The 16,188-nt window shown below is 43.4% G+C and overlaps 1 protein-coding gene across 1 annotated transcript in view; it reads left to right on the forward strand.

Moving 5' to 3' along the window:
• Positions 1–15,684, forward strand: part of Slamf1 (signaling lymphocytic activation molecule family member 1) — a 34,391-nt gene extending 18,707 nt beyond the window's left edge. Inside the window, exons 4-7 of the mRNA XM_075989141.1 lie at positions 2,876–2,977; positions 5,806–5,879; positions 13,349–13,444; positions 14,681–15,684. Of these exons, the coding sequence (XP_075845256.1) occupies positions 2,876–2,977; positions 5,806–5,879; positions 13,349–13,444; positions 14,681–14,731 (323 nt within the window). The 3' untranslated portion in view covers positions 14,732–15,684. The remainder of the gene's footprint in view (positions 1–2,875; positions 2,978–5,805; positions 5,880–13,348; positions 13,445–14,680) is intronic.
• The last annotated feature ends 504 nt before the right edge of the window (positions 15,685–16,188 follow it).

A 16,188-nucleotide genomic window follows, 5' to 3' on the forward strand; every position in this document is an offset into this window, starting at 1 on the left:
ATCAGGAAGGAGAATAAACAGCGGAAGGAAGACGGCAAAGAAATGGGTTGACCACCTTGAAGGCCTTAGCTCTCCCAGGCATCAGCATTAGTGGCTACTTTCCTCATGGGACTTCAATCTCCAGAGGCTGTCACAAACCTCAACATCTTCAACGCTCACCTTCCCAGTTGTGCCACTGAATCTTCGAAAATGCCATATATACTTGTTTCCTCAATGTGAAGTGAGTAGGTTGGATAAACTAAACGTCAAAATAGTTCCTTTAAGATTTTTTTAAAAAAATATTTATTTATTTATTATGTATACAATATTCTGTCTGTGTATATGCCTGCAGGCCAGAAGAGGGTACCAGACCCTATTACAGATGGTTGTGAGCCACCATGTGGTTGCTGGGAATTGAACTCAGGACTTTTGGAAGAGCAGGCAATGCTCTTAACCTCTGAGCCATCTCTCCAGCCCCTCCTTTAAGATTTTTTAAACAAATGGTTTTGATTTTTAAAAAATTCACCAATATATTCAAATATATTTTAAAAGGCAAAGAGAAAAATTAGAGTTGATAAAAATATCTTTCAAGCTGATGGCCAGATTGCCTCGTGTCTGGCAGAAGCTGGCCATTTATGTCATGAGATATAAGCAGCCCATTGATTTCATCCTCCTGAGATTCTGGGACGACACAGGCCTGGTGTTACCACATGGAGAGTCTCAGTCATGTACCTGTCACTGTTGACTTATGTGAGTAGGTGGCCAGTGGAGTTGCCAGCAGAAAGCCCAGGGAGGTGAGAAAGGCAGATTTGGCAGGCAAATCCCCGAAAAAGTCCATCATCTGTTGTTTTCCCGCTTCAGAGGCATCACCTTGGGTTTTGGTCTTTTTGTAAATCTCATATGAAATTTAGAAGAAATATTACCTTTGGAAATGATGTAAATGGTTAAGGTGTTTGTCCTTAAATTAGCTTCTGTTATAGACTTTCTTAAGATACATATGTTAGAAGAAGAAAGAGGAACTCTCTCAAAATAGTAAGCACCACTATCACGATTCGCTGGACCAGTACCACGGTTCACGAAAGAAGCTCAGGCTGCTGCCCCTGCTTCTTTCCTGGTCCTGGAGAGTTTCTCTGTGTGTCCCTGGTACTGACATCGAAAATCTGAATCAGTTAGACTCCCAGTCAGACATACATGCACATACATACGTACATACGTACGTACATACATGCATATAACACAGAGGGTTCTCAACCATCATATACCACTCAGGATGTCATGCAGAGGAGCTCACAGCTGCCTTCACATTTTATATGTTATACAAAGCCAACTCTCTGCTTGTTCATTCATTCATTCATTCATTTTCAAGGCAGGGTCTCCCTCCACAACTCGGGCTGCCTTTGACCTTTCAGCCTTCTGTTTCAGGTTTCCGAGTGGTGGGACTAGAGGCATGAACCGCCACACCTAGATCCTATCCTTTTTTGCTCAAGATGGTTAAAGTTGGTATTTGGCAGGGTTAAAACATAGTTTACTTGAGGAAGAGAATCTATCATTGCTGTGAGGTTCCTTGTGATTAGCTATATGGAGAGCCTGGGAAGAAGAACTCTTTCAAGACCAGAAGGAAACTTCTGAGTAGCTGCTGGACTGGAGCGTCTTACCAGTTCTGTGGGACTTCTGTCTATATTTTCATCGGTTCTAGAAACATCTGAATTGTGTCTGCCATTACTCTGTTCCTTTCTAACCCACTTGGTTCTTCCTTTCAACTTCTGAAGTACAACCAGGAAGCTTATTTATTTGTTTGTATTTATACTTCGGGGTAGGATGTTTTTAAAACCACTTTTCTCTCACAATCATTTTTTATAAGGTGTCTCTCCACATTGTGTTAGTCCCTGATACTGTCTTTGTTTCATTAGTAACACTAGAATTTGGTGTCATTACTTAAAAACCTGGTGCTTCAGATGGGACCTCACTGCTTGCTCCAGGAGGCTCTCTGACTCCCAGGGAACCTGTCTTTAGTGTTCAGCCGTGTTTCCTCTCCCATTCCTAGTTCTAGTTCTTGATATTCTTCATGCCATTCCCTTACTTATAAAATGGAAAGGATAAACGTACCCACCCCTTAGGATTGTTCTGATTATATACAGTGGTGTACAAGACTCACTATTAAAAGCATCTGACTGTAAGAACTTAGCAACTGGCCACTATTCTGTTAGTGAGCCACATACCATGTTGATTGAGACAAAGGCTATATTCACTCTTTTCCAAAGTAGTGTTCCTGAGAAAGCTACAAAATTTGGCTCCACGATTTCAAGCCTTAGTTAGCTCTGCTAATTTGAACTATGATAATTTACAGGAAAAACGACATGCATTTCTCTTAGCTCAGGTCTGCTGGGTTCCACACCGTCATTTGCATTTAAGGGCAATAATAGCACTATTGTGTTTACCTTTTTAAGAAGAAAAGCTGATTTCTTCCTCCCAGTTGTCTCATGGGAGTAGTTTGGGGGCATGGGGACAAGCACACGGGACTGTCACATCCCCTTTACCAAAAATGGACACACAATACTTTAGAAATTTAGAAATGGAGAAGCGGGGCAAGAGATTGGCAGGAGAGAGAAGACAAGTTAATTTTAGACAAGTGGTAAAGAGAAAATAAAGCATTTTACTTAGAAGCATCTTTATGAAATCAGAAATGTGAATTTAGGGATAGTGAGTGAAGTGGGGGTAAGAAGGTGGACATGGAAATCTTAGTGGTCGCAGGCTGGTCTCTAATACCACGTAAACAAATGTCTCTCCCTGGGGAGGGAGGTACGGAAACGGGGCATGAAGCTCAGTCTTCTCACTTGTGGGTCAGGTATTTTTAAACCCATGGTGTATTTCATATTTCCTTTGGCTTTTCTTTCAGACGCAAGCTCATGGATAACAACACCCACTGTTGCATCGTTAGGGTTCATTCTATTCCTCATCATTCCAGTCTCCATAGCAGTCACACTGCGGAAAAAACAAGGTAGGTCTGGCAAGAAGGGGTTCTTGCTGGGCTCCCAGTGGTAAGCAGAATAGATCTTAATACGAGCACAGACTCATTCTCACTACAGCTTTCTGTCTGGGACCCCCTGGGAAAAAGACTGAATCAACCCATCCCTGCTCAGTTCAGTCCGTTCTTTGTTGAGCCCCACTGCCAGGTTAAGGGAATCAGAAGAGGACAGAGCCACAAGCGTCTAATATAGAAGACACGGTGCAGATAATTTAAACGCAGCAGTGAGGTTTGGCTTGTAGGGAAGGTTAAAGGAATAGAAACAGGAAGCATGCTTAATTGATATTTGCTAGAGAAGAGAATTCAGAGAAGTCTTGGATCTGTGAAACAGGTCCCAGAGTAGACTAAAAGCAGTAAGGCTGTGATTCTTTCTTCCAAATTGTTCTATGATTCGCTATCTCAGGGCCATGTGCCCCCTCAGCCATATTGACTCCCACTTGCCCATCTGGATCAGAGCATCCTGACTCAGATGCCCTGGCTGGCCTTCCCTGGGGGAGCACAGAACACTACGTTGGTCTCCTCACCAAGCTGAGGGCTCGTGTCGTGCTCAAGCAGGTCAGTGTGATCCACACACGGTCTTCTTAGAAAAAGCCCTTACCTCAGCACACTGAGGTCGGTTTTGCTTATATAAGAAGGTGTCGAGCACAGCACAGAGGCCTACCTCTGCCTCATTTCCTCCATCGAAGAGTTCTCCGAGACAGTGGGGGAGGGGTGTGTGATTCAGATAAAGCTTCTGTTGAGAGCAAAGGGTCTGGGAGTGGATCCACTAGTTTTCATTATTTAAAAAAAAAAAACAGCAAGATTCAGAGGCTAAGAAAGCAGGCAAGTGTCCCACGTTAACCTGGCTAGTGAAGGGATGCTATCCTTCCTTCCACACACCTTCCTCCCTACATTCTGCTCAACACAAAGCTAAGCACTCAGGGAGCAGCACTTCCCTTCCCACTGAAGCCCACTTCCCCCTCCCTCAACACACATCCCACATCAGTTATGCCTTGTAACTCAGTGCTATACAAATCTACGCCAAAATCTGAAGTTAGTTGTTATGCCTTCCACTAAACATTGCTCAAGAGATTCTGCTGGCAATGTGTAACAGTGTCTTCTCAAGAATGCCGCCTGACTCTGAAGAATTTTAACGTGGTTCTGGCAAGTTTGTCTCCAGGAGAATACACTAGTTACAAGTGTAGGCTCTGGGCAGTGTACAATGAGACAAGTCTGTAGTAACAGCTGCTTGTGAGTCTGAGGCAGGAGGATCACTCCAGCCTGTGGTTTCTAGATCAGCCCAGAGCAGCATAGTGAGACCCCATCTCCAAATAAGCAAATGAGCACATGGGGCTTTGGCCTTAGACAGCACCCAAAGGCAGACTTTAGCACCAGTGGACTGTGTAACCAAGCAAACTGGCCACCATCTGCAAAGTGAGGATACTAAACCCTTTGTGGTATTGCTGTGGAGATTGGCAAACTAATGTTCAGAAAACACACAGTGGTTTTTCTGAATGATAAACATGTATATACATGCATTTGTAGACAGACATATCTCTTGATGTGAGTGGGTCAATGTTTAAGTCTTAAGGAGGCTCTAGAAACAGTACTTACAGCAGGTTTAAAGTACTTGAGGTTACGATCACATAAGACAATTTATTGCTTTGTGTGAGAGCTAAAAAAGCCAATAATGGTCTATGCTCTGGTTTTACAACTACAGTATGTAAAGAGCCCCATTGAAGTGACTTATCTGTTCAATGCCACACAGCAATGCTGGCACTAGTCCTAAGGCTAAGATCTAGGGCTCAGGTCTTTTTCAATACATCCAAAGACTTGGCTGACGTGGAGTCAAGTTGAGCTGGCTCTTGACAATCTGTTTGTGAAATGGAAAAAAAATAAAAAAGGAGAAGAGGAGGGAGGGAGGATAGGTCAGTGCCTTCCTTTTCACATCCTCACCCATGCATGGCACCTGCAAAGGAAATGGTTCAGTGTTAAGAAAAGTGAAGAGGGGCCACTGCAGCATCCCGAAGAGCCTCTGGGAATACAATGGGGTTGGTTAATGAGGGAGAATTTCTAGCCAACTTGAATTTTTATAATGTTAGGAGTTTCTGTACAATTTAAAAAGGAAAATTTAAATGTCATCTAAAAATTAAAATGTTTCACAACTCACTAATTGACAGAGACCCCCGGCTCTGGGCTGGTTTTCTAGATGGGGAACAAAGAAATGACACTATTGGCCTGTTTTCCAGACACTTCCAAGTGAATCGCCCACCTCTACCCCCACCCCACACACTAGCAAGCCCTCCAGAAATAGGGGGATGAGAAAGCTGTGAGCGAAGCAACATGTTACCAGCTGGAGAATAAGAGACAGGCTATAAATAGCCCGCTGTGGCCTTGGAAGACCTAGAACCCCACTAGGAGAGCAGATACACACAGACATAGAGATTAAAGTAGCTGAATTGTACAGCGGTCAAATAGCACCCAAGGGTGAGGGGCACAGCACATATTGGACATTTGCTGCCTGCTAGTATAACTGGTATAAATACTTTTCAGGTATTTTCTCATTTAATTCCCATTTAAATGAGAAATTTAAATTCTCATTTAATTTAGTCCTGTGAGACAGGCATCTCAAATTCCATTTGACATTAGGAACACAGGTCTAGACAGATAGAGTAACCGATCCAGTGCTATCAACAAATGAGTAGATGCCGGGCTCCTGTGACAGGAAAGGCAGAGAGAGTGGAGAGTAAAAACCAGACAGGACTGGGTGAGGGGCCTCATGCTGAGGACTTGAGGAAGGTAACTGCTGTGTTTCTTTGCAGGTAAAAGAAGCCGCTGCCAGCCGCCAGTGGAAGAAAAAGGCCTTACTATTTATGCACAAGTGCAGAAATCAGGGGTAAGTTCTGTGCTCTTCTTGGGGGCATGTCTGTCATATTTCCTACGGGATTCCTGATTGGGCCACCTTGCACAAGACCATGGCTCCATAGGGGTTCTAGAGTAGATGAAATTAGGGAAGCAGAAGTCAAGAATAAGAACTCCCCTAAAAGTTGTTGAACCTGTGTCCCTGGAACTCCTGTTGTTTGAAATAATGGGAAACACTGGGCAGTCTGGTGGCCTGCTTCTTCATATGAGATGAAGTTGTAAACACACGACAGTGGTTGCTTGTCCAGCGCTGGCATTCTAAGAGTCTACCCTGCATCTCCTCAGACTTCCTTCTTGAATGGTACAATCTTAGGAAACGGGGAGGTGTGAGAAAGCTGTTGTGGCATGCTGGCCCGATTCAAATGAAGGCATGTGCGCAGTACAGTTGCTGAGAAAGGGAGGATCTTGAGAATTCCAGTCAGTGTGGGGTTCAAACGAAAGGGGACATATTGAAGGGAGAGGAGAGAAAAACAAAACTGAGGTAGAGTGACCACTGAACTAGAAGGAGTGATGGAAAAATAAGAGACACGATGGAGTCGGGGAACAGACATGTTAGCAGTAAGGGATAGGGAGTCTACAGGATCCTCAGTAGATGCTGCTATTGCCCAGTCACAGTTAATTCGAGAGGATTTTTTTTAGCCCATAATTTGTCCATTTAGGACAGTGGGGGGGGGCACATATTCTTGGACAAATATTATGAGAGTAAAGATAATTGCATACTAATACAATAAATTCATTCCTGAGGACCAGGAAGACAGTCCTGGGCAGATCTCTTTCTGCTCCCTGTGATGGTCTGGTGGGTTTATTACATCGTTGTAATATGTAGTTAGGGTTTCTATTGCTGTGAAGAGACACCATGACTCAGCAACTCTTATAAAGGAAAACATTTCTCTGGGGCTAACTTATAGTTCAGAGGTTCAATCTATTAACATCATAGTGGGTGACATGCAGGCAGACATGGTGCAGGAGAAGGGTTCTACATCTTGATGGGCAGGCAACAGGAAGTGAACTGTCTCACTGGGCATGGCTTGAGCATGTATGAGAGCTCAAAGCCCAAACCCACAGTGACATACTTCTTCCAACAAGGCCACACCTAATCCAACAAGGCCACACCTAATCCAACAAGGCCACACTTCCTCATAGTGCCACTCCCTATGGGGGCCATTTTATTTCAAACCACCACAATCACCATAGATGCCTATTAAGGACAAACTTCCATTTAAAGAAATGAGAACCCCAATGGTACCCTCTCACCTAAATGTTTGCTTTGCGGAGGCTGCGTGTGTCTTTCAGAATCAGTTTCTCAAGTATTAGAAAACGGAAAGAGTTAGGGTTACATTAAACCTATTGACCGACTTGAGAAGAAATTACATCTTTCAGTTTGAGTCTTCCACTGTAAAATACCACTCAGGAAGCAACAGAACACGGCCAGTTCTTCCAGAAAAATCTCTGTACCACAGCTTCCCATCTCCTCCCCAAAGATAACCACTATCCTGGCTTCTAGAAATAAGAATTATATATTTCTTTTCGGGAACCTCATAAAAATAAAATCTGTCAGCATTTATTCTCGCATCTGGTTAGAATTCATGCGTGACTTTGAACTCAGGTTGCATACATTCTCATGAGTTTAGCAATGTGTGTATGTGATGCTTGGGAATATATTTATCAGATGACTATTAATGAGCATCTGGTTATTTCCAATTTGAGGTCATTATGAAAGTTACAGTAATGAAATTTGTGTGACTGTCTTCTGGTGAATATGTCTACATATTGTTGCTGCACATACTTAGAAGTAGATTTGCCAAATGATAGGGCATATGGATTCTCCAATTGACTGGTTAGGACCAAATTGTTCTTTAAAGTAGGTGCCAATTTACTTCTCCAATAAATAAGTTTTAAAAGTTGTATGTGCTGGCCAAAATTTGTTACCATTTTTTTATTTTTTTAATTTATCCATACCAGTAGGGGGTTTTATTAAGGCTTTGGTTTTCTGATAAGTAATAACTTTTCATATGTTTATTGCCATATTAAAATCGCCCAACTTTCAAATCTCATACCCATTTACCTTTGCGTTTTAGGCCCTTTTTAAAACAAGTTAGTATAAACCAAAAAGCCGTTTTAGAGGTGAGTCCTTTAGAGGTTAGATCCATATCATGTGTGGCTTGCCTTTGTAATTTCTCAGTAAGCCCTACCGAAATAGAACACTTCTTAATGTCAGGCTAGAGCAATTTGGTAACCTCTTCCTTTACGGTTATCACTTCTAACCTATTTGAGAAATTTTTCTCAGTCCTAGGTAATAAAAATACTCTTCCGGCATCCTCTTTCACATTATTCTATACTTGGGAAATATTTTTGAGTTTGGTTTAAGAGAAGCCAAGTGTCATTTTTGGCACATATTTACTGGTTATTGTGGCAAAGACTGTTCCCTGACTGCCCTGTCCTACTGGTTATAATTTGAGGGTGCGTGTATGCATGGTTCTGTTTGATGCTCTGTATTCTGCTCCATTGTCCATTGACTAACCTCTCTTAATTAGGGATATAAATTGTGATGTCTGATAAAAGCGAATCTTCACACTTGTTCTTTTTCTTCAAGAGTTCTTGGCCAATTCTTGTGCTCTGATACATATTTCACAATTGGTTTGTTAAACCCCTTTTCACCAAATCTTGCTAGAATGTTAATTAGCACCAAATAGGCCAATGAGGAGAGTGAAGATCTTTATTGTTTTGACTCTTTCTCTAGCCATTCTGTCTTATTTAGTTTCTCAAAATGACGTTTCATAGTTTTACAAATAAGAATATATATATTCCATTCTGACTGATTGGAGCTTCATACCTTGGAATATTGTCAACATTACCTTTTTCAAAACTTTTAGTTTCTAGTTGTTTACTGTTAACATATCCTCTTCTTATACTGACCTTGTATTTGAAACACCGCTGAACTGATCCGCACGTTCCTGCATTTGTTTGCAGACAGCTTTGCTGGGTTTTCCTACCCCGCTGTAGCATCTCCAAAGAGTGAGTTCTCCATTTTGTTTCTAGACCGCATAGCTCCACCTGCTTTCCGTTGTCCTACTTCACTGACAACGTCCTGTTTGCACACGATGATGAACAGAAGCAGTAATGCTGACATTCCCGCAGAGTTCCAGATTGGGAAAGGGAAGACTTCCCTACACCATCATTGAGCATACATTTTGCTGGAGTATTCCTAGTGAGCTTTTTACCATAAGAAACATATCGTTGGGGCCTAGAGATTACTCAGGGATTAGGAGTGTACACTGTTTTTGTAAAGGACTTGGGTTCAAGTCTCAGTCTGACAGTTTACACCCACCAGCAATCCCAGCTCCAGGGCATGTGGTACCCTCTGCTGGCCTCTGCAGGCACTTGCTCTCATGTACATGAAACTGCACACGGTCAGCTAGCAACCCCCAACACACATTAGCTAAATTTTGAAAAATTTTGTCAGGCTAGGCATGGAAGTCCATGCCTGTAATCCTAGCACTCGGGAGGCAGAGGCAAGAGGATGGCAAATTCAAGGCTAGCCTGGTCTACGTAAAAAGTTTCAAACCAACACGGGCTACCTGCCTGTCTCAAAAATTAAATGAAAAAAAAATAGAAAGAATATTATCTGGAGCTAGAGGTATAACTCAGTGATAAAGTACTTGCTAGCATGCACCAAGACCTGGCTTCAATTCCAACACTGGAAGAGAGGGGTGGGGCACTATCATCTTCTAGTCCTGGTTCACTAGACAATTTATCACAGTTTTGTTAAGGTCCAAGAGAAGCCCCCCAAAGAAGACCAACAGCCACATTTGCAATAACAAGAGTGCTTTATTAGCTGGGCGATGGTGGCGCACGTGGCCTTTAATCCCAGCACTTGGGAGGCAGAGACAAGCAGATCTCTATGAGTTCAAGGCCAGCCTGGTCTAGAAGAGCTAGTTCCAGGACAGGCTCCAAAGCTACAGAGAAACTCTGTTTTGAAAAACAGAGAGAGAGAGAGAGAGAGAGAGAGAGAGAGAGAGAGAGAGAGAGAGAGAGAGAGAGTCTGAGAGCTGATTGGTGGAGGAATGATTAGTCTGAGGGCTGATTGGTGAGAGTCCTCCTAGCTGCGGGGTAGGGAAAGCTATCTTTAGTTATCAGGAGACTGGAAGGGGCATCTGCTGAGCCAGCAAAGGGACTTTGGGGGTTGCTGAGCCGGCAGACAGGGCCATGGGGCGTCTGCTAAGCTAGCAGAAGGTTGTGGGGCACCTGCTGACGGGTTGCTCCTAAGTTGTGGTTTTCCTGAGGATTGTCTGTTTAGCGCTGTCCCATTTTAGTGAACTGAAACTAAGGCCTGATCTCTGTCAGGCTACTAGGAGTACTAGGCTACCAGTCCGCCCCCGCCCCACACACCCCCATCCTCCCCACACACACACACCCCCAGCTTTCTCAAGCTGACATCCTATTTTATCAACACTCTTCAGGCATCTGTTGAGATAACCTTCTGGCTGGCTTTCCCTCGTTTATCTGCCTTTGTGGGAGTCAAATCTACTTTACAGTCCTGGAGTAGAACAAATTTAGTTTGGTCCTTTAAAACTCTGCTGGATTTTGTTTCTCTAACATTTTGTTAAACGCTCCCCCTCCCACCCCTGCCACACACACACACACACACACACACACACACATGCACGCACGCATGCACACGCACTCATGCACTTCGTTTCTGGGTGAAACTGGTCTGTCATCTTCCTTCCTCATAATAACTCTGTGAGGCTTTGATATCATGCTTATGTCAACCGTACAAATGGATGAGGCTTGCAATCTTTCAGTCAGACTGTCATAGCAAATCATAACCAACGCCTTGGTTTAAACGACCAGAATTCAGCTTACTTCAGTTCTGGAGACCACCTAAATCCAAAAGGAAAGTGGCATATTAGCAAGACCCCCAAACCCTCTGAAAGCTCTTGAGACAAGCCTTTATCTCAGTATGACCTGATGGCTCCAAACTTTAGCACTCTTTGGTTTGTGGTAGTACCACAATTTCTTTTTTTTTATTTTTTTTATTTTTTAATTTATTTATTTATTAAAGATTTCTGTCTCTTCCCCGCCACCACCTCCCATTTCCCTCCCCCTCCCCCAATCAAGTCCCCCTTCCTCATCAGCCCAAAGAGCAATCAGGGTTCCCTGCCCTGTGGGAAGTCCAAGGACCACCCACCTCCTTCCAGGTCTAGTAAGGTGAGCATCCAAACTGCCTAGGCTCCCACAAAGCCAGTACGTGCAGTAGGATCAAAAACCCATTGCTATTGTTCTTGAGTTCTCAGTATTCCTCATTGTCCGCTATGTTCAGCGAGTCCGGTTTTATCCCAGGCTTTTTCAGGTCCAGGCCAGCTGGCCTTGGTGAGTTCCCGATAGAACATCCCCATTGTCTCAGTGTGTGGGTGCACCCCTCGCGGTCCTGAGTTCCTTGCTCGTGCTCTCTCTCCTTCTGCTCCTGATTTGGACCTTGGGGTTTCTGTCCGGTGCTCCAATGTAGTACCACAATTTCTGCCTCTATCTCTAGGTAACTTTCCTGTCTGTGCTCTGCCTTCTTTCCATCTCTTAGGACATCCTGCCCTGAATGTGGGCCACTGTGACTCAGTGACCTCGCCTTGAAGTTCTGACCTTGCCTATCTTATCCACATCTCTGCCGAGGCTGTACACCACACAATGACATCCTGACACTGGTGGCACGTATCTTTTGGTGGCCACAATTCAGCTCACCAACAGATGCATTTTCTTCCTGTGACTCTCTGGAAATGTTTGGGTGGGATTGATCGTATTTCTCCCCTTATATATTTAGCAGAACTTATTGGTGAGAGTCTCTGAGATTGGAGTTTCTTTGATGGAGGAATTTTCAATTATATTTTTATCATTAAACTTTATTCTACATTGCATTAATATTTAAACGACTATTTCCTCTATTTTTAGTGGCCATCCTAGAAATTATAATCTACACCCTGACTTCTTTGTCTATTTTGGGTTTTTTTGGGGGGGGGCTATAGTTTTGTTTCGTTTTGTTTTTTGAAATGGGGTTTCTAGCCTTGGCTGTCCTAAAACTAGTTGTGTAGACCAGGCTGGCCTTGAACTCACAGAGATTTCATCTGCCTCTGTCTCCCAAAATCTGGGATTAAAAGTGTGCCCGCTACCACCCAGCACATCCCTGACTTACATGTGTTCCTTTTATTCTTTGTACTCCAGTACAGTATTTTAACTACACTATAATCTTGCCTCTTGATTTATATTCTATTTTTATTGGTTTTTAATTTATATGTATCTTAAATATGTAAGACGTTTTTGTTTATATATCAATATGTACAGACTGACCTACATCCTTACAATTTCCTTCATTTTTATTTATCATACTATTATATCATTACAAAGATAATAACAGATATTATCCAAAATCAGCATTTCTTTTGTTTTCATCATAATAGCTATAAAATATCTTTAAATAAAGCATAATAGCATCCAGATGTCATAGCTCACACCTTTAATCCCAGCACTTAGAAGGCAGAGGCAGGTGGATCTCTGAGTTTGAGGCAAAATCTTGGTCTACATAGGGAGTTCCAGTACAGCCAAGGCTACACAGTGAGACCCTGTCTCAAAAAATTAACAACAGAACATTATAACGGGGAATTAAACAATTGTTGGTTAACTGATAGGAACCTCTCCAGGGCTTATTATGTGGTTTCTGCTTTACACTGTCATTTTGAGGGCTCCCATTCTCAAAAAAATAGCAAAATTAAGTTATACATCTGATACTGCTCCAATGTGGTATCCCTGGAGATGTGAAAATCAGGACCCCCAACAGAAGACATGAGAAACAAAAACATGCTGTGTTGTTAAAATTGTGTTTAAAATAATTCTTTCTACTTAGATAAAAATCTTAAAGGGAAATTCAATACCATTGTCCCAAGACATCTCGGGGTTATTTTGAGTACAGACTTCTTTGTGAAATTCCCTAATTGAATGCAGAGCATATAAGTTATTGACACCATCCCTCATCCCTACATTTAGGTCTAGTCACACTAAAATTCTCCCAACCAGGAAGAGAAGCAAAGAGTGCACCCGTGAACAAAAGCTGATTAAAAACCTTCTTCCATCTGCCCCTCACCCCCTCATCCCTAATCAAACATTTGTCATTAAATTTAAATCTCTCTACATACTATGGCATCTAAGAAATGAACAGCAATTGAGATGAAGATATCTTTTCTAAAGCACTAACAAGGGATGAAGTTGCCTTGAGAGGTTGGAAGCCCCAAGATGTCACTCTGGGAATGACAAGCAAAGTGAACTCCAGGGAAGTTTGGGAGAATTCTCACCAGGGAGGAAGTTAGAACGAGCAAAGAAGGAGTTTTTTTAATTTGAGCCATTGGATGGGGCCCAGCTTTCTGCTCAACTAATCTGTCTCCTTTGCTTCTCTTGTAGCCTCCAGAAAAGAAATTTGATGATTCCCTGATGGGTCAGAGTCCCTGCACCACCATTTATGTGGCTGCCACAGAGCCTGTCCCAGAGCCTGTTCAGGTGAGGCATCTCTGCTCCCCCCACCCCCACTGAATGTCTGGTGAGAGGCTGAGAAGAAAGGGAAGAAGGTTTTTGTTGTTGTGTATTTATTTTAGGGGAGAGATGAAGTGAATCATATTGGTGAGAGTGGTCCAGATGCCACATGCAGAAAGGAATAGCTGGTCTTGGTTTGGTAGGACTCATACAAAATCCTTCATCTGGGCTCATAGGCTGTGAGCCACTGTGTACTGATTAGTGTTTCTCTGAGAGTTGTCAAAGGACAACAAATACCTGACATACTTGTTTTGAAAACAGCAAACAGGTACCACTTCTCTCATCCCCATTTGGATCTCACTAGCCCCTCTAAAACCTCTTTTGGCTTCCCCAAACTGTACTCCAGGACTGACAGTAAGTGGGAGAAAAGGAAGATGGAGAGGGAGAAAAGAATTCTTGAAGAATTCAGGGATGGTTATTTTGGTTGTCAGCTTGATGGGAGTAAGAGGGGCCTAAGAAACTGATAAAGCACACCTGTGGGTGTGTCTGTGAGGGTATTCCCAGGGTCACAAAAGGTGAGGGTTCTTACCTGATTGACAAGCTCCTGATCCATGATGTGCTCATAACACAATCATACTGTCAGGAAGCAGTGAGGCCCAGCTGGAGGAAGCCCACCCACTGTGTCCTTGAAAGAGGATGTGTGTTGCTCTGATCTCCTTTGGTATCCCTCTTTACTGTTTCCTAAACCACCATGGTGTGAGTTCGCTTGTCTTTTTCTTCCTCTGACTCTCTTTACCCTATGGGAGGTCTGTTACCTATTTTACATTGCTGTGACCAAAGTACCTAAGAGAACAACTTGAAGGGAGATACATTTGATCTTACAATTTTGGAAGATTCAGCCTGTCACGTGGGGAAGACATAGCATGACCTGGCAAATGTCCTGATCTAAGGGAGTTTCTTCCTAAGGAGGAGAGGGGATAGAGAAGAGGGAAGAGGGGGGATCGAAAGGCAAGGCCAGTCTTCAAATCTCTCATCTCCCCAATGGCACACTTATGCTTGGAAGGGAGATGGAGCCCCATTTGCAGGCAGGCACTGGGAGACCTGAGTGCTGGCCTAGCCATGTCCAGACTCTGACAGACTCGAAGCATCACGCTATATGTACTACAGGAACTCTGAGCCTCTTCTTTTCAGGGAAGGCTGTTCTGCTGCCTGTGAACTTCGTCCCTCCATTCCTTCTCTCATGAATGTCTTCTTTGCTCGCAGGAATCAAACCCCACCACGGTTTATGCCAGTGTGACGTTACCAGAGAGCTGACCCCCAGACACCCAGGGAAAGGACTTTTTGAAGGAACATAGAAAAATCAAAATCCACGCTGAACTTGGCCCTCGGTCCCGAGTTCTCTGTGACAGACACTGCACATCTGTCCCCTTCTTCAATCAATTCCCCGGTGATCGATTTGCACAGGCACACCTGTGAAGTAAGCAAGGAAGTGAGGTTTCCCAAGCCGGCAGCCTGCTGTGCCGCTGACACAGACACGGAGCAGAGACCCCTTGGAATAGCGTTCCACCTTCGCTGTAGCGGATCAAATAGACGGTATGAGTTCAGAATCTCACGCTATGCTGTGCTGGTAAACAAAACCCTGAGACAAAAAGCCAAGATGTGGAACACCTGCCTCAGATGGCTGAGCACAAGGCCCAAAGTCTGGAGATGTTTTTGTTTTGGCTGTCTGTGTTTTATTCTGCAAGCAGATCCTGTTCACCTCAAGACCTGATCAAGGCTCTGTGCCTCAGTTTCCCTCTCACTCTCCGGATGAGGAGGGAATGAAGTGACGTGTGAAGGATGAATTCTTTGTGACTGGAGGTCATTCTATAAACGAACCAGTATTTTATTTGCAAAACTGAAGCTAGCTGTAAGTCAATAGGCTGAAGACGACTGCAGAGTCTAAAGTTTTGAGTGAAAGAATGGAAACCACCCAAGGTTCTATAAAGTGTCGTCCTCAGCGAGCAGCATTCTGTTTCAATCGAAGTAGCAAGTGTTTGGGAACACTGTTATAAAGTAACCTGGGATACTTAGAGGAACTTGCCCCAGGGAGGTTTTTCACTTCTTTAAAGGACTTTTGAATCGAAGCTCTCTGTTTACTTCCTTGAGGGAAAAAAACCCTGGATCCTCAAGATTCGCCCTCAGTTGGTTCTGAACCCATTTTACCACCCAGGCCTACTGAGGAACTGCGGGTCTACCAGGCACTTCCTATTTACTGCATACCTCTTTGTACTGAATTTATCTTCGGATAGAAAATTAAATTATTTTGATTAAACAGTTTCAATTGATTGGATGTTCAATGACTTAGATAAAAGGTGTGTGCAGAAAGAGTCTCTCTATGTAAAGTCCCATCCTCATGTTGTCTGCCCTCAGAGAGGCCATTTTCAACCTTTTGTCCTTACACAACTTTGGCAAATACTTTAAGAAATAACTGTTGTGGAGGTGGGGAGGGATCAGTGGATTCTGGTATAGGATCTGGGTTCAAACTCCTAGCTCCTGTGTAAGAAGATAGGCGTGGCTGGGTGTGCATGTTTCAGAGAAAGACAGGTCCTAAGACCTTTCTGGTCAGCTGGCCCAGCCTATCAAGTCCCCTGAGGGTGACAGAGGAAGACACTGGCATCCTCCTGTGATGTTTTCAAGCATAACCACTTACATACTCGCATGCATACACACACACACACACACATACACCACACACAACACAATACACACACCTACTCATGCATAAAAAA

This window comes from Microtus pennsylvanicus, chromosome 10 (assembly GCF_037038515.1).
Source record: "Microtus pennsylvanicus isolate mMicPen1 chromosome 10, mMicPen1.hap1, whole genome shotgun sequence".
Lineage (NCBI taxonomy): Eukaryota > Metazoa > Chordata > Mammalia > Rodentia > Cricetidae > Microtus > Microtus pennsylvanicus.